The sequence below is a fragment of the Protobothrops mucrosquamatus genome, unplaced genomic scaffold (assembly GCF_001527695.2).
Source record: "Protobothrops mucrosquamatus isolate PMUCROS unplaced genomic scaffold, P.Mucros_1.0 scaffold562, whole genome shotgun sequence".
In the NCBI taxonomy this organism is placed as follows: Eukaryota; Metazoa; Chordata; class Lepidosauria; order Squamata; family Viperidae; genus Protobothrops; species Protobothrops mucrosquamatus.
Genome location: NW_015386865.1, coordinates 117,035 through 136,144, shown reverse-complemented (window position 1 = coordinate 136,144; position 19,110 = coordinate 117,035). Strand labels below are relative to the sequence as shown.

General features: G+C 39.5%; 1 protein-coding gene across 1 annotated transcript in view; it reads right to left on the bottom strand.

Moving 5' to 3' along the window:
* Positions 1 to 16,143, bottom strand: part of RNF43 (ring finger protein 43) — a 44,474-nt gene extending 28,331 nt beyond the window's left edge. Inside the window, exon 1 of the mRNA XM_015817188.1 lies at positions 15,865 to 16,143. Coding sequence (XP_015672674.1) covers positions 15,865 to 16,101 — 237 coding nt within the window. The 5' untranslated portion in view covers positions 16,102 to 16,143. The remainder of the gene's footprint in view (positions 1 to 15,864) is intronic.
* Between the last annotated feature and the right edge of the window lie 2,967 nt (positions 16,144 to 19,110).

The window sequence follows — 19,110 nt, the reverse complement described above, 5'->3', positions numbered from 1 at the left end:
TGCTGCAGTTATTTTAATGTACAACACACATGTGGACATTAACTCTCAGAATACAGGAGGAAATGTCTCTTCTCTCTCAGCACTGATGCCATATACTAGATAAAATTAGATTCTGGATTTAATAATCTAACTAAGCAGACCCTAGATTACTAGTCCAGAATCCTGCCCTAAATGCACACCCATTGCTGATGTATAAGGTTATCATCAGAGGCTAGGAAACTTTATGCCACAGAGACCGCCGTTTTCGTGCCCTCACCGTTGCCAAGGTGTATTTTGAACTCCTAATAACCTACCGTGGGACAATGAGACTTTGTAGCCTATATTTAATGAGAAAAACAAACACCCTCCTGACTTCTGCATTACTGGAAGGCAGGGTAAAAGATAGGTGTTTTTTTTTTTTTTAAAATAAGTGATTGCAATATAAAGCAACCAGAAGACAGAAAAGCAGAAAGGACAGAAATTCAGTGGGAAAGCATGTGTGATTTCCCCATAATTAGAGACATCTAACTAAGGGGGCTGCGAGTGGCAATTACTCAGACTGAAACAAAACATATTTGTCTAGAAGAGGGAAACAATCTGACCAGGTGGAAGACATGCAAATAGTTGGTGAAGGAAGGTTGGGCAGCTTCCCCAGCTTAGTGCTACCTTAGTATTGTTGGAAGAAAGGATGAACCACAATGAAGACCTTTCTTCCAACAGTATATTGCAACCTTGCCCTCGACTTCACTGGTGAAATACTGTATGGGTGCTCTACCACATACTGATGACTTCCCCATTCTAATTTTCAAAAGTTTTAGGACTGAGACTTTCAGAATTTCCAGCCAGATGCTGTCCCAATTGATCCAACATGCTTAGCTTGGATGCGGAATAAAATCCATTTTCTGTGCTTCCCCAGTACACTGCACCACAAATTAGAGCAAACATTCTGGGCTCCCACAACACACCAAACCTGGATGCAGCATAACCAGGATTAGCGAGCTGCGGAAACAAAGCAGGGTGTGTTCATCTCTAACCTTTTTAAGCATGTCGTGTGAACACAACCATCGAGGGGGCGCTAGGCTCGAGAAGCCCGCTCCACCCCGCTGGCCCCTTGAAAGCCGGAGGCTCAACCGAGCTGTCCGGGCCGGGCGAACCGAGGGCTCAGAAAAAGGCCACGAAAGACACGCTCCCGGCGGTGGGGAGGGCGGCGGCCCTCGTGGATTTCGACCACGTGCGAAGCAAAGGAAACCTGCTCCGTTCGCTCTAGCTCGGTAGGTTTCAAGGTCAGCCCTTCGCAGCGAGGCCCTTTGTCTGGGGCTGGCCGGGCTTGCCCGTGTCCCGCGCGGTTTGCCCGCAGGCCCTCGCCTCCAACTTTCGCCACAGCCAGCGGGAGCGGCCAGCAGGGCCTCCGAGGCTGCCTGTGGCGCGGCGAGATGAAAGGCGGGCCGCTAATGTAAGAGCCGGTGGCCTCCCCAGTGCCGTTTGAACTGTTTACAGATCGAGTTAACTATTACAGGCCGTGTGTATCTTGGCCGCCTGCCCGAATTCTTCCGCGCCCGTCAGATATTATTAAACAACCCTTTCGATGCTCGCCTGGAGTTCTTCCAACACACCTCAGAGAGCTGCCGACACTCCAGGCGGAGCCTTTGGTTGGCACTCTTGTTCCCGAGGCCCAAACAAGAATCATGGTCTCGGCCCCGGGGAGGCGGGGAGGGGGATTTGGCTGGCTCGCGGCGGCGAGTCAAAGGGAGAAGAAAACAGGGAGGGTCAGGCTTGGTAGGCACGGAAAAAGCCTCAGGTTGGGCATAGAGCAGGGGTAGTCAACCTTGGCTCTTTTATGACTCGTGGACTTCAATTCCCAGAATTCCTGAGCCAGCACAGCTGGCTCAGGAATTCTGGGAGTTGAAGTCCACGAGTCATAAAAGAGCCAAGGTTGACTACCCCTGGCATAGAGCCTAAGAGCACCCCTCACCTCAGCTCCCTGGGCAAGGTAGTGCAGTGTTAAACCTCCGGCCCCGCATCTGCAGGGGACTGTAGAGTTGAATGCGTGATTCTGGGCCGCCCATTGTGTCTCTGGGCCGCTCATTGTGCCCAGGCTATTTCCTGGGAGGAAAAGGGAGAGTCTCCTATGGAAGCCATGTTGAGGAGAGCCAGCATGTTAATGCAAATCCTCCTCAGTATTTCGGGATTATTTGCCACCCCTAGTTATCTCAGCAGTGCTTTTCATAAGACTCTCTCTCAAGCTGTGCCTTTTATTAAATAGGGCAACTTACAACAATTATGGCTCATGGCTGAGAGTCTCTATTTCTGCTTAGGTGACCTGTGGCACAAGTACTGACCAAATGGCAATTTATCAGTGGCCATAATTGTGTAATAAATCAGCACTGGCTGGATGAATAGAATTCACTCAGTCATAAGATGTGGTTTTTAAGCCACCATAGATAGGCTTGGAAAACCAATTCAACCACTCTGTGGCTCAGCCTGTCAAATGCAACGGATAGTTCTTTTGCCCCTGCATTGATACAAATTAGCTTAATAAAAAACCTAGTTCAACTGTTGTTAATGAATTATTAGAACCAGTGTAATCTAGTGGCTAGGGGAAAACCCAATTAGTCAGGCCAGTATTATCTCCACTTCAGAGACTAGATGAGTTTGAAAGACATTTCTGTTAAAACCACCAAGCTCAAGATAGATGAGAGAAGTTTTGTGGTATTTTGGGTGTCACCTCACTTTTCTCCAATGTATTGTATTTTCAAAGAACTTGTTGGCTTAGTTGAGGAACATAGTCTGTCAATTTGAGCCCTGGATAGTATGAATCAAGATGGAGATTTCTTGGAGCATATACAGAATGTCTTTCCTTCAACACGATGCAAATATATACTTCTCATTGTAATACACCATTTTTGGGGTAAAAGAAACCAGAAGCATATTTTAAAGCTAATTAAACCCATCTCAAAATGTTACATAGTGGACAAATTATGATCATTGCTCAGTAGTAATAGAAAAGTTCCTCATCTCAGAGTTGCTTTTTCTCTTTTTTGGTTTTGGGTCACCAGTTCATTAATGACCTTCATCAGTCAACATTCCAGATATTTTCAAGGTACAGGTAGTCCTCGACTTACAACAGTTCCCTTAGTGACCGTTCAAAGTTACAACAGCACTGAAAAATGACTTGAGACTGTTTTTCATACTTACCATTGCAACATCCCCATGGTCACATGATCAAAATTCAGATGCTTGGCAACTGACTCATGTTTATGACATGCCCCAAGATCATGTGATCACATTTTGATGCTTTTGATAAAGTCAATGGGGAAGCCACGTCATTTAACAACCGTGTTACTAAACAACTGCAGTGATTCACTTAGCAACTGTGGCAAAAAAGGTCATAAAATGTGGCAAAGTTCACCTAACTGTGTCTTAGCAATAGAAATTTTGGCCTTAGTTGTGGTTGTAAGTCGAGGACTACCTATACTCCCAAACCACATGACCAGTAGCTGTGTCTTTCTGAAGAGCCCCTATTTTGTTTATTGAAGATCATTTCAGAGAATGGTATTTTAACTGGTTGTAGTAGCAGAGGTACACTAGGATTGTCATGCTGAGTGCTCTAACATTTTCCCCCAAGGGTCTTTGCTCCCACTTCCCTCTGAAGGGCAGACTGCTTTTGGCTGCAATCCAGCCTCTATAAATGAATGCAGGCTTGAGAAAGCCAGTGAGCTTTAAGGGCTCAGCCCCCCATCCATGCACAGCAGCTGTTTTTTTTATCTGTTACCCTTCAGGTGGGTGGATTTCAACTCTCAGAGTTCCCCAACAAGCCCTACCCATCTACTGTAGAGAGCAAATAATTAGAGCAGCCAGCCAGAGAGACATAATTCAATGATTGTGCCCCAGATCATTTAGCACCATTATAATTGAATTTTGATACAGTACATTATCTAAATTGTGCTAGAAATCCTAGCAACTGCCATGACTGCTCATAAACTGATGCAATTTTCTTTTTGTAGAGTTTCCATACCGCCATTATGTTCAGAATCCCCATTTAAATAAAGCACTCCCAATGATCATAGCAACTTAAGCAAGAGGATGGCAGATGGGGAGCCTCAGCTCAGGCAGGGAAGCCTGAGAGGAGCTGAGTGGGCAGGGAGGACTGTAAACAAGTGTGCAGCTTAGAACTCTGGGCTGAGTTAATGTGCTCCTGCTGGAAAGCCTGGAAGCTTGCTGTTGGCAGGTTTCGATCTCCTGCATCCCGTGTCACTAGGAGCCATTTGCTGGCTCCTCCAGCTTCCCAGCTTGTTCAGGCAGGCCTGTCCTGCTAAGAGAGGGAGGAATTTGATTCTCACCCCCAGGGGCTTGCTAAGTAACTCTCCTGCACTTCAAAGGAGCTCTTTATTTTGCCTTAGTGATCACACCCTGCAAAAATTTCCCACTGACAAAAGAAATCGTTTTATAGGCAAAGGAGGGATTGGAATGTCTCCTCAACCCTGATGAAGGAAGAAGGGCCCAGCACACACCCTGGAAGAGACAAGGCATGGAGTTGTGGTCTCTGCAGTGATAAGTGCTGAGACATAAGACGATCTGAAAGTTGGAAGAATCCTGTTGGATCCTATCCAGCATCCTGTTTCCCAAAGTGATAAACCACATGTCCTCTAAAACCCCATAAAGGTGAGGAAGCTTACACTTAAAAACAGAATTCCAATGTAAGATATCATCACACACCTCTGCCATGGATTGTGATCTAAGATATTGTTATAATAATGTCAATCATAATCTCCATTCTGGAGATCTATGGCATTAATCCCAAATCTTACTCAATGCAGATGGAGAGCCACAGGCTTCCATTAGTAACTTTAAGACTTGACCAAATCTTAATATATTTTCATTCTTAGATTAAGCTAAAAGGCCAGACTACCTTCAGCCCAACACTCTAGATCTCTGGAACTTCAAGCACCATAGTTTCCAAGAAGTTTTTGACCTTGCTGGTTGGGGAATAATAAAGATTGAATACCAGCAACTCTGTAGGACAATGTAATGTTTTCTGGATACCTAGAGAAAAAATATTATCAACTAAGTACAAACCCAGGATAAAATGTCCTGCTCATGTTTTTGTTTAATAGTTGCAATATCTGTTCTCTGTCCTGTGTGCAGGTTGCTAGAAATAACAAGCTGAAAACCTAGCAGATAGATAGGCAACTAGGCCAAGAAGCTAGAACAATAATTTGGGAGAACACCGTGTTAATGAAGCTGCATGCAGTCTAGATAGTACACTTAATAGACATTGCAAATTAACAGAGGATGGGAGATATGGATATGGCATACATCTGGAATAGGATTAGCTTCTTAGATCTTCCAGTCTGCCCATAGTACTTACATAGTACAACAAAGATGATTAGGGGACTGGAGGCTAAAGCATATAAGGAACGGTTGCTGGAATTGGGTATGTCTAGTTTAATGAAGAGAAGGACGAGGGGGGACATGATAGCAGTGTTCCAATATCTCAGAGGCTGCCACAAAGAAGAGGGAGTCAAGCTATTCTCCAAAGCGCCTGAAGGCAGGACAAGAAGCAATGGATGGAAACTAACCAAAGAGAGAAGCAACCTAGAACTAAGGAGAAACTTCCTGACAGAACAATTAGCCAGTGGAACAACCTGCCTCCAGAAGCGGTGAATGCTCCAACACTAGAAGTTTTTAAGAAGAAACTGGACAGCCATTTGTCCAAAATGGTATAGGATTACCTGCCTGAGCAGGGGGTTGGACTTGATGACCTCCAAGGTCCCTTCCAACATCATCATCATCATCATCATCATCATCATCATCATCATTATTATTATTATTATTATTATTATTATTATTATTATTATTATTATTATCATTATCATTATCATTATCATCATCATCATCATCATCATTATCATTATTATCATCATCATCATTATCATTATCATTATCATCTGATACCTGAAAAATCAGATATCGCAGAAACTGACACAACTTAAGTCATGGCTGTATTCACATGGCATGTTTATCCTGGTTAAGTAATGACTTGGCAGGGGCAACATCTGTAAAACATTACAAGCTTTGTTAGTTTTAACCTTGGATAGGGTTTTTTGTTTGGCCAGCATTTTGTAGAAACACAGTCATTGGGTTAATTTATGGATCATTATATTTGCAAATCCAGAAAATGAGTTAATTAGTACCCAGGTGAAGTGGGCTGTGTGAATGCTGCCAGTGAGGAATATTAATGGTAACTCTTAAAACTATGTTACCACACAAAAGAGTTTACATTTTTCCATTCTCTCTATTCCCTGCTGACCCTCATCCCAACAATCAATTACAGGTGATAATTCAGGTTGCCGGAGAGTATGTACCAGCCAGCACTCATTGTCAATATATAACAATTGTGGGACTTAAAGCCATAATGGTTTCAGTTTCCCACAAAAATACTTTTAAGCAAGAAAAATAGTTAATCATCTGCTATGGTCTCTTGCATATGTATGCTCATTAATGTAAGTTGAAGACATGGCAAATATAAAGCAAGACAGTACTTCATGTGGGGAAGCCTGTTCTGAAGTCAGATGCCTCCATAAGACCTAAAAAGAGCTATTTTTTTGCAACCAGTTGCCTGAGTGCCATTTTTTAATTGGAAGGGACAGCTAGCTATAAAAGTATGAAGCTATATTGTACACATCTTTCCAGTAAGTGTTCTTAGGATAATCACTGTTTTGAAGGTCAAGGTAAACAATTCAGTGAGGGTGAAGGTTCGTTCTCCGAGCTTGTGGGTTGGTTTCTGAACATTATCCTACACCCGAACTAGAGATATTCATCACTATTGCAAATTAAATTCAATGTTTGGAGAGAGAGCAGAGCCAGAGGAACTTCATATCATCATGAACAGAGCCAGGATCTGAGAAACTTTTTTTTTTCAACATGGTATTAGTATTGCTTCACACTTTTATATTTTGGGGTTGTTCCTCAAAAGAATTGGAAGTTGTAGTTGTTCTATGTGGCCGCTCAATTCCCACCTCTGCGTTAGATGAAATAGATTTTGACTTATGAAACATCTGAGTTTGCAGCTATTCATAAAATCTACAAAAGATCCTGGTCTTTTTAAAATTTAACCTAGCCCTCTTTCATCTTGGACCTTCCAAATGTACTGGACTTGGTGCTGATGAGAATTTTAGGAGTTAGACACATTTAGTGAGAATCAGGTTGGGGGAAATAGTTAATATTTGTCTGGGCACAGGCAGGTGCCATTGGTTTATGCAACTAGAAACTCAGAAAAATCCCACTGGTAGAACCATAAAGGATCCTACCACTCTCCAGTGGTGGTATTGTATATGCATTTGCTCTAATTCTTCAGAATGGAACTTTTTAGAGTCTCTACAACAGGGGTGTCAAACTGCAGCCTGCGGGCCAGATGCGGCACATGCAGGCCACGCCCACCTCAACTCCGCAAAGGCAAAAAATGTTGTGATATGCCACAATATGTCACATGATGTGATCGAGTTAGACACCCATGGTCTACAATCAGAACATCTGAACAGCTTATATGCCTATTTAATCTAACATCTTGTTTCCACGTGATCAACTAGAGAAATCTGATGAGATTACTAGATTGAAATATGGAGGCTCTAGTCCTTCCTTTTTGTTTATGCTTGGTGCTCTGGTGCTCTATAGCACCATGCCACTATGTTTTCTCCATAATTTTTTCTGCTCCAGAGTGCAGCCCTAAAGCACAACATTTCAAGGGAGCAGAGTTTTGTTAGACTCAGTGGGGCTTCCTCTCAAAAAAACCTGTTGATCTAGAGATTTCAATTTATATTCCCCAGCTGTCTAAAATGGTAACTGTTTTCTGTGCCTGAGTGATCTTGTGATTCCAAATATATACCTAGTTTAGAAGCACCCTTAAGTACTTCAAAAGAACATGGAAATCTAACTTAGAGCCCCTGTGCTGGTGTTTAAAGAAATAATTGTTAGGGGGAGAAGAAAAATGTGAGGAATATTAGTGCATGTCTGTTCATGTTTATTCAGAAGCAGCAGCAGTGATGCTGTCCTTTTAACACTTGCTGTTCATCCTAGATCATCATTCCCCAATCCAGTGTTCCTCAGACAACCCATATGGCTAAGGATTTAGGGAGTTGTAGTTGTCCAGGTAGGGATGCTTCTCAAAAACGTCTCGCCTAATTTTTCTCCCAGTAGAACCAATTCCAGTGTGGGATTGTCTACAGTTCTGTTTGTCAAATTTCAAACAGAATACCAAGCAATCAACATTTGCTGCAGCCTTTCCTCCTATTTTTTCTTTTCACCTTTTCTATTGCAAAAATTCTATTATAATATATTTCTCTTGAAGCTAATAAAACTTTTCAATCTCACAATTCAAACTTCAGGGAGGCTAGTTCAGAATTTCATACATTTCAACTTGGAGGAAGAGAGGAATTCTTGTGTTCACTTATAAATTTCACTGGTCAGTCTACGGCTATTGTACAGTGTTTGTATAGCTAAAGCAACTTTTTGCAGCTGCACTGTGTTAATCCTTTTGATGTAACATCAGGTCTAGATCTGTGTCTCAGCGTAAGAATGGAGGGTCAATCTTCACAGCATCTATTTCAATGATCAATTGTACTTTGTGCCCAAAAGCCCACTTATTGGTTAATCATTACACAAATCAGCCCTAAGGAAATGCAGTCAATGGACAAGGGAAGTTAAAGATACCCATTAAAAAGTTTATGACCCGTACTGGGTCCAGGACAGTCAAAAGAATCTTAAACTCAGCTGAAATTACAAAGACAACAAATGTCAAATTATCTGTGAGATCCCACTACCATTTTAATATTAGACATTTGTTTATAATAATAGAAAATATATGACAGTAATTTCTTTTTTAAAAATAGCCACTGGTATTGCTTAATCAAAATATACTCCTTCAAATTGGTTTCCTCAGAAATTCAGCTTTTGATATGCTTGCCTTTTTTAAAACTAAAATCCAAGGTTGAAAACATCCTCTTTGATATGTGTCATGAACATTTCTCCCCTTTATGTTAATTTAAAACATACACACCTGTAATACAAACTCTTGGTGAGATCTGTGTGAGCTTTTTATCTTGGCACTATGACATCTATCTTACTCAAGATTCACACAACACATGTCAATTGTTGCTATTTTATCTCAGCATAGCAGTTTTCTCAGCCTACTGCCTTTATAATGATTCTGTGGTATAATATAGCAATTTGTAGTGCCCAGTAGAATATTTTTTGATATTATAGGAATATTTAAGGGAGCTCCCAATAGGGAAGGGCAAAAAAAGTTTCCTGTTTTTTAGAAATCGTGCTGTCGCCAGGGGTGGGGGGAATGGTTATTGGGGGTTTTTTTGGTTTTTTTCTATATTGTGTTTTTATTGTTTGTAATCTGCCTAGAGTCGCTGTGAGTGAGTAGGCAGCTATATAAAATTTCTAAATAAATAAACAGTGAGGAAGTAGTAAAGGAAAGAGAAGAAACAAGAGTCATGAAGACATCATTTTTCAAATATAAAATAGGTTGATGGGAAGAACAATCCATTGCGTCTAAGAGCTTGGAGATTAGTAGTACTGTCCCTCTCTAATGTAGCATTATAACAAGAATTGAGATTTGGCAGCTTCATAAGCTGACTGGATATCATAATTTGTATTTTATGAGGGGTTATTTCATTTGCTTTGGAAGATGATGGTTGTTATGTATTCCTGCATCTAAGTGGATTTTTAGAATCAGTTAATGACAGAAAGCAGCAGCTAGAACTTTTAATGAATCTTATTTGACTCATTTAAAACTTCCAAACTCTTAGTATTTGAATCGTCCTCGTATTGTGAAAATGGTCCACTGCACTATAGTGCATACTCCATTGCATTAATTGCCATATGTTTTAGGTTATTAGTTACAGCAAATATGAAAACCATGGTGTCTCATTGCTACAAGGGGCTCTAGTGTAAATCCTCACAAGAGACATAGGATTTACCTTCATCATCAATTCAGTTTATGGCAATTAATCTATCAAATCAGGGATGGGCTGATTAAGGATTATCACCACCAAAGTAAAGAGCTCTGGATTGGGAGAAAGACAAGGATGCTCAACCCTAAGTATATTTACACCACGTGTTGAAAGAAATGTGGCTAACCATTTGTGGGCAAGATAGATGGATGAATAGAAAGGAACCAATTTGAAATGAAAATACATAATTTGCATAAAATTTGCAGACCCTTAGCGGTCTAGATTTAGACTTCAGGAAATGGATCTACTTTATTGTTCTGCTCAAAGAACTGTGGCTTACAACCAGACTGGAAAGTCTGGATGCATCCACTGTAGCTTCTGCCTGAGATTCCAAAAAATATGTAAGTGATGTTGGGCTCCTGTAATTACCCTGCCAATGTGAGGTAGTTTCTCCCTGATGTTGTTTAACATCAGTATTCAAGTTCATTCATACCTTTTGAAATACAGTATAAGTTTCCCAAGAATTTAAGATATATCCAGATGAGGCTCTTATTGCTCAATCATCATGTTTCTCAGAATTTTATGAGAGTCAAATGTGGTCTTCACCCGCACATAGCACCCCTTTTTTCCTCTTTTCGCTAAGAAATATGTTAGCAGCCTAATGCCAATATTGGGAACTCTCCTTCTAGAATCATGCTAAACTAAAGAAGCATTTGCTAATCCATCCATGTGTGAAGAATTGGGCCAATTATAAGTGATCTTATCAGACAGTAGGAATCCCAGTCCTTCTGACGGGGCATCTTAGTAACTATATCAAATGATGCCCATTTATTACAAAACCAATATATCTTACTGCACATTAAAGTTACTCCTCTTCGGCTTTGTAGCATTTGATTGTTAAATCAAAATATTTCAACAAACAGCATATTCTATAACATGGAGATGTAGACAGTTCTCAAATATGAAACTTAAGATATCACTGTATGAGGATTGTACTGCTTTATTGTACGTTTTTGGATCAAACTTTGTTTTACTCACATTTTTCATCGGCTTAAAACAAGTAAATAACAGCACCATGAGGAAAGCTAGGTATTATGCATCTTAAAACTACCGCCACATTCAAGAACATAGTAATACTCATCTTCCATATATTTAATGCATCTAAATGCTGTTGCATGTTTCTTATTGGTAAAAACAACAATGAGAATTCAGAACAAATGTAATTAAATATTATCTATAAAATCGGCCCTATGCCATTTGATTCCTACAGATCAACTTCTTGCCACCAAAAGGAATTTAAAATACCTATAATTCTTCCTCTTTATAGAAATATCTATGGCTTGCACAGGATGGGTATAGAAAGATGTGTTTTTCCTCTCCCTAGAAATATAATGAAATTATTGTGGTTAGCTAGTTATATTGTATAGCACAACATAGCCTACTAAAGAGTATGAACTACTGGGTGAGTGGCAATTCTGTATGCCTTGACTACAGAGCTGAAGAATGAAGAGAGAAATAATATATATAAAACATGCAGAAAAAATCTGCAGGAAGAACAGGAGAAAAAGTGAGCTAAGAATGGCACAGAAAGAAAATGCAAATCCTATGAGCTACAGCAATAAGGGAAGGGGGCGTTCAAAGAAAGGCTTAGCAATGACAAAATGAAAGTATAAACTGAGATAGGTAGAAAAGAGTGAATAAATAGAAGTTAAAAGGATTGGGTTGAAACTATGGCAAAATATTTTATACTGTTGCTATAGTGATGAAGCTCTCTTGGATTATTATACCTGTTAAAAACCAGCCTTTTGAGTGTCCAATTTATATTGCACACTTGGGTTGTCTTGGCATCAGGATACACACCTCCAATTCTGCAGGTTTATTCCTGGCTAAAAGCTTGCAGTCCAAAGCTACACATATATATTTTTTAAAATTCCAAATTGGAAGAAATGGAATTTTATTCAGTTTCAAGACATGCCAACTTCTCTGATATAGTACGAGTATACAGTATAATCAAAAAATGATTTATAGATTTCTCTCTTCTCTTTTCTCCTAAGTTTGTTATAACAACCTGACTTAAAATGACACTGCAAATTGTTTTAAACTCACTTTGAGAATTTGGGCTTCAAATTTAGCCTGTTTAAATCCTTACCCCATCCCTTATGCTTCTTTCCTCTCAGCTGTTCCTTTTATTTATCTCAATTCCTTTTCTGTTCTGTACTCCTTTCTACAGATAGTAACACTTGAACTTTCATTCCTTTAATGGTCAGCCACTGATTCTCCTGGGGACCATCTGAATGTTGATTGCATGAAGATGCATAAGCCCCATAGTCCATTTCTATAACAGACTCTTAGCATGTCTCAGGTTCATGGCCACATTCTGCAGATATTTCTTTTGTCTCCAGATTAGCAAGTGAGGCTGGGGGGGGGGGGGAGAGAGAGAATTTATCTCAGAGATATTGTGTTACTGATCTAGAGACTATGAGATGCTTTCCCCTACTCTTTTTTCCCTTGGCCTTACTGAACTGTCAGTTCACTTCCTTATTGACCTTTCAACTTCTAGTGGCTGATCACCTACTGGGATCCCTTCTGTTTCTAAACTCACCATAACTTGAGCATTTGCCATTCTAGCCTTCCACTCTTCCACCTTTTCCGTGAGGAACATCTGACTTGGGAGATAGTCTGTTGGTGCCAGTTGCCAAGTGAAATGGCAGATGTCTCTCTTTTTCCTTAGCCACTTTGGCATTTGCCTTTGCACAAGCTAAACTATTAATATTCCACACAAGCAGCTGGTCAATATAATAAAATCCCTCAATCGGGCAGTTGTAAATTATCCACCTTCAGCAAGTCAGTTATCAAATTGTACCAGGTTTGGTTCTCAGAAGAAGTGCCTGCATGACAACTTCTTCCTCTTCTGGTACAAAAAGGACACCCCTACATCCACCAAAATCAATTGCCCTCTCCTCTGGGATGTATGTAATTTAACATGTAACCTTCAGGATGCAACATGACAGTGTTTTCAGTGGAGCTGCCCCTAAAATGGGTCCCCAACCCCCGGTCCGTGGACCAGTACTGGGCTGCAGCATGCCAGCAACCAGTCCGCACAAACAAGCAAAGCCCCATCCGCAGGATGCATACACCCTCCGGTCCACAGAAAAACCTCTCTCCATGGAACCAGTCCCTGGCACCCAAAAGGTTGGGGACCTAAAAGACATCTCAGAAACGTCACTTAACCTGAGAAACAGTAGCTGATTGCTTTGAAACATCTGGAAATGGGAATCTGTCTCTACAAAATGCTAAGCTGGTTTAATTATTTGTTTCTTCTAGATATAGTTCAAGATACTTGTTTTCACTTATGCAGTCCAAATGGTCTTGAGTAATGATCAAACAAATAATGCAACTGTCTGCCTATAAAGCAGAATTTTGGCAAATTGTAATACAATAGCTCTCAAAAAAAATTCCACTTGAAACTTTCTTTTTTTGTCTTTCAATTCTTTTTTCCCCTTTGAGCATTGCAGTTTTCCTTTTCATTAGCTAATATCTTAATACATAGTTATTTTAAGTGATTTTAGAATTGGTACATAATCCACCTTTTGTAAACTGCTCTGAAGAAATGTTAAAAAATGCCCAAAATAGAATTATTCATGGTCAACTATACAAATAATATCACCTAGTTTGAGCCATAAATACATGAAAACTGATCAGAGCATTGAATATGGCCCATATACTTCCCTGAAAACAGATCCAGATTGCCTTACAGTTAGATGGAACAGACTGTAGCAAACTGGCAGACTTTAACTGGCTGACTTCAGGATGCTGATCTATAAGTATATGGAATTCCTTCCCCTTTCTATTACTATATCACAAACTAAAGTATTCTCAATGTGGACTTAAAACATTAAAAAGATAAAATTTTCTCCTTCCTGTATCTTACTGTAACCTAAGCCTGTAATTAAACTTACAAAAATGCATTTTGAAAAATTCTGTATTGTCACTTCCTCTACTTCTTTTTTCTGTTTGGGTACACTGCCTGCCTTGGGTAGCAGGGACTGTCTTCTTCCACTTTGCAAATTGCTGTGCACACAGAGGGTACTGCTATTACTATGAAGTGTTAAAATATTAAGTGACTTCAAGCTGGTCACTATGTTTCACTTTTCCTACAGGTTTGTTGTAGGGATGAAAAAGAAAAACACTACTTATAATAGCATATGGCGTTCTTGGGAAGAGGTTGGATAGGAAGGTATGATATAAAATCATGAATAATTTTAATTGTACAGCACTGGAGGTGGTCAGAAAATGTCATCTCTATTAATTTTTTGGCTCAAGCCCTTTAAAATCTGAAACAGCCTGCACAAGAAAATGCATTTTATTCTGACATGGTTTTGGGAGAAAATCTATTAAGATCTATTACAGTGTGTTTCTAATAAGATACATTTTGAGAACAGAATGAATGTGATTTGCTCAGAATTACCTAGAAAAGGATTTAGAATCAGGACTTATATTGTAGACATCATTGTCAGCTTGAGGCCACAATGTACATTGCAAATATGAAAGACTACTTTCCCTAACACACACTATGATTATATTTTCAAAAATAGCATATGAGCCTGTTTTATGCGGTGGTAGCAGATTACAAGATCTAAGGCAGAGATTATGCCTTCCTTGTTATTCACATACATTTGATAGGTTTTCTTAGCATGTAGTTGATAAATTTGTCATCTTAGGAAGAAATCCTGTCATTGAATTATGCCTGTTTGAAAAAGGACACATGTTCAAATGAACAGAGTTGCCTTATGTAGTCAAAGGATGTCCCCAGTTTTTTCTACTGGAGCTATCTCAGGTGGGGAATCTTTTTCAGTTCCGATTGAGATAATTTGAACTGGATATACCAGGAACGTGATCGGGGTGATCTATCGGGGCTATGGTCTTTCCTAAACGCTAAGATACAAAAGTAGTGTGCAATGTATATTTGTTTGCCTTGAGATTTGAATTAACTTCACAGGAGAAACCAACCAGAAGAGTTGCAGTACCTTGATACAATATACTCTATGACTATTCATCAAGTTCTTCTCTCTTTCCATCCCCCTGCAAAGTATCCTGAAACGGATTGATTCAATCTAATCAACTGTTCCAACATCCTTGCTATTTCAATTTCACTCTGAACGTTACTACTGAAGGCATCAGCTACTTAATTATCTGTATTTTGTATAATATGACATTGCTTGAGTTTTGCACCACTCTGCTTGTGAACAATGAATTCAAGTCATGTGAGGACCCTGCAAGGTGAGTCACAGGTTGCAAGGCAAGATGGCACATGAAGTCAGGCCAGCAACTGCACTTCATCACAACAGACTGAACTTTACAAGAGAAATTCATTCAGTCTTTCCATTTGGCTCTTCTTGCTCAAACTATGGAAAGTTCCTCCGAGCATCTCTCTCTGATCAAAGTAAGAGAATCCAAGACTGACATTCCTGAGTCATTGTGGGAAAGAAGAGGCTTGGTTGTCACTTAAAGCTCTTTCAGAAAGGCATGGTAAAATCAGTAATGTGGAAATACCCAATTCGATATATTTCTTATGGCTAAAAGGAACCAAGGGAACAGAATTTTTTTTAATATAAAATAAACATAAGAGGTAAAACCAAAATCATGTTCAATGAGAGTGTCTCTTGATAGTTCATGCCTTTGTATTTCATTCATACAGAACAAAATTAGAATGTCCCTGGGAACAACAATGTGCACTTGCCCATTCATTTGTGTTTGCTTAGCTAATGAATGGCTGTAAAAAGTGATACAATGAGGAAAGCTTTGTGAAGCTACAAGGTGGGCAGTTCTACTTGGTGGCTTTAGTTATGAAGCAAAATAAAACACCACTGTAGCCAGCAGACCTCCCATGGGATGAACAAGTGCAACAGAATAAAGATTTGCTTACCTGCAACAGTTTGCCTTCAGCAGGGGTGATCTCTGCAATGCTAGCAAAGACTCCTTCCAGTGTGAGGGGTTCCAGTTTGAAAGGGATTACCCGAATTATTGCCTTCTGGGCCAAAGTCCGCTCGGCTTCCATTGCTGCCACCAGCGCCAGTCCTGAGTAGCCTAGTCGTATCTGTAGCATAGCCATTAGCAGCCAAGGCCAGAGGACTGCCAGCTGTAGCTGGGGGCCAACACTCATGCTCCCAGCTGCAGCAGTGTGCTCTGGCCACACATACTGCTCAGGAATGTGTCCTCACCCCACCAGCAGGTTCCAACAACTGGTAAAATTGTTGAGGATTATAGCCCTCTGTGCAACTGCAGTCAATGGGGCAAACAAGAAGCAAAGGATAGCTACCTTGGAGCTTCTTCCAGGCGTTCCTCTCTCCTTTTTCTCAAAGTTTCTTCATGCTACGTGTTTGTGAAAGCCTTGAGCTTCACAGGATTATAAGAACCCCAGATCAGGTCTTCCTTCTCCTCCTCCTCCTCCAGATAAATTCAGACATGATGAACAAAACCAATGGGATATGAATAGCATATGGTATGAAGAGCTCGTGGTTTCTTCTAGGAATACTGCTATACCTGATTTTAGACAGTTCCCCATGGAAGACAATATCAGCTTCTCAAATCTTTTTAGGCTTTTAGATCCTAGGATGGCAAACAGGACCGAACCTGATATCAGATGACCTTAGCAGCCCTTGTTGACTCCTGAAAAGTGAATTGCTTTTTTCATATATTCTTTTCTGTTAATGCCAACTATTTTTGTCTTCTTCTTCTATTTATGCCACACATTAAAGCGTAGAGTAACCATGCATGTACTTGCATTTAGGAATTTGAATGCAAACCTGGTTTTTCTTACTCATTGTCATCTGTTTGATCTTTTATTCATATTTGCATGCCTCCAATGCCTGCACCTCGCTCACTTTGTTGAATTAAAGTTTTTTAAGTTGGAATTTTCCAGCGGTTTGTCATTCTTAATACAGAAAATGTAGTCCGTGGCTCCCCAAATTTATGAAATAAAAAAGGCATTTCTCAGATGTTTTCCAGGACTTCGAAGCTAAAAAAACAGGAAAAACAACTACAGATACACCTGTGTTTTATTTCATAGCTGTGCAAATCTCAGAATGTGTATCCTTTTAGAAGTTAAATGCAAATTAACACAATTAAACATTAAAAAAGCATGCTTACGATTAAAGCTGTAGAAAAGTTGCAGAAATTTATCAGGTAAACTGTTTGATCGGAGAAATAAAAAATAAATTTAAACTGGTATGCAAACCTGTACATAGTCGTGCCTCCTAAAAATCCATGAGAAAAAAAAAACACCCAGCAGCTTTTTGAAAAATCTTGGACAAAATATTTCAATTATCAAAACGTATTTTGAATCTTACCTACAAATTTCAGGTAAGGAAAGGGTAGTAGGGAAAACTCACAGAAACACTCTATACAGGTAAATGTGAAATTCCAGAGTCTGAATCAGAAAGAAAAATTGACTCCCGGCTGAAGGCTTGTGAGTCAGGCGTGGCTGAAATCTAGTTTCCAAAAACAACCTAAAAATCTTGCTAAAAATCCAGGAAAATTTCTGGAAACACCTTTTGAATATGAGTAGTCTCCCCTTCTTTCAGCAAACATAGTAGGCATATCTCAGCAGTATGCAGGATGGCAGTTGCTTGAAACAGCAGATATCCATCAGAAGACTGCATTAAAAACACAATGCAATCATTCTTCAAAGACAAACGGCCCAGTGGGATGAAGTGAACTTGAAAAGTTCTGCAGAGCTCTTGAAAAAGTCTTCTTTCCCAAAAACCACAACTGGCTTAGCTCCTGGAAGGCAAAAGTAGTTCGTAGCTTGTGCTCTTGGCTTCCCTCCCCTAGGACTACAAGCACTTTCTACCTGCTGACACAAAGTGAGGGTGGAGCAGCCAAAGGCTATAACTCCACCTCCTGAATGTGGTTTTGAGAGTTCTTAGACTCCCTCTCCTGATTGAGTAGTAAATTGCACTTAACATTTGCTTCCTTTTGACATGAATTGGCTAACTAGTCTATATGAGCAAGATTCACTTGCTGCTTTTTCCAAAGAATTATGTACAGAGAAATGGTAAAGGAAAATAATTTGTTCAAATGTGTTACAACAAATCTTTGTTTCAAGATTTTCAGTATGACACTTTCAATTACACTGAAATTAGAACTACAGTAATTTTATAGGATTGACGTATAAATGGAATATAAAGTCTGCAGCTAGCTTTTCTTCAAGTCTTAATTTTGGTTGTGTTGTTTTTTCCCAATAGCCACTGCAAGGGAGATTTTAGGTAATGCTGATTTTTAGAAATCTGGAATTCAGCTATTACTGTCGTCTGACATCAGCTGGATGAGTAATACCACAGGCCAGACAGGAAACTTCAAAGCAAGATTACCCATTTGAAGCTGTAATTTAGGATGTGGTTTAATTCCACTGGGTACAACATTCAGGTTAGTAGAAAGTCAAGTATTCAATAATGTACAGAACTCCATGCGAAAAACCAGTTTTGCAATAATTTTATTTAGATATGGAGAAAAGTCAATTTTCTTTAAATAAAAGAAGGAAAATATGGATATTTAATGTTTTGATTTGTTCTTTTTATTATAATAAAGATCTCCCATTTCTAGGCTGTTACCCGAATTTTTTCTTTTAAATTGCTTACTGTATAGTGTTAAAAATGACTGTGTAGACTGTCCTTTCACTTTAGCACACTTTTGAACGTGTAGTGATTTAGTACTTAATTTTACTCAAATGAAAATCAAATACTTTACTTTTTCATAGGGCTATAAGATCTAAGCAGCAAAAATCCAGATAACCACTAGATGACAGCATATGGATACAGAAAATTCAACCTATGTTTTGCTGTCTATTCTGGATTTTTGCCAGAAAATCTGGTAGTCCTACTCAAGTATCACTATTAGTAAACACTGGACTTCTTTGGAGTAATCCCTTTTATTGTTTATTAATAGAATACATTTTAGCTGAAAACTGAAAGTACTGAGAAGGTTGTTCCAGATAGAGTTATGCTGAGTATTAGCATCAAGCAATATTGTAGAGATTTCTTCAATAGTCTGAATATTATTTTCTCTTTTGCCAGTTTCAATATTCTTTCTTTTGTACAAATGCTTAGGAGTCAAATAACCGAGTCTATAAATATGGTAGGAGATCCAGCTCCTTGGCCTCATTTTCCAGTTA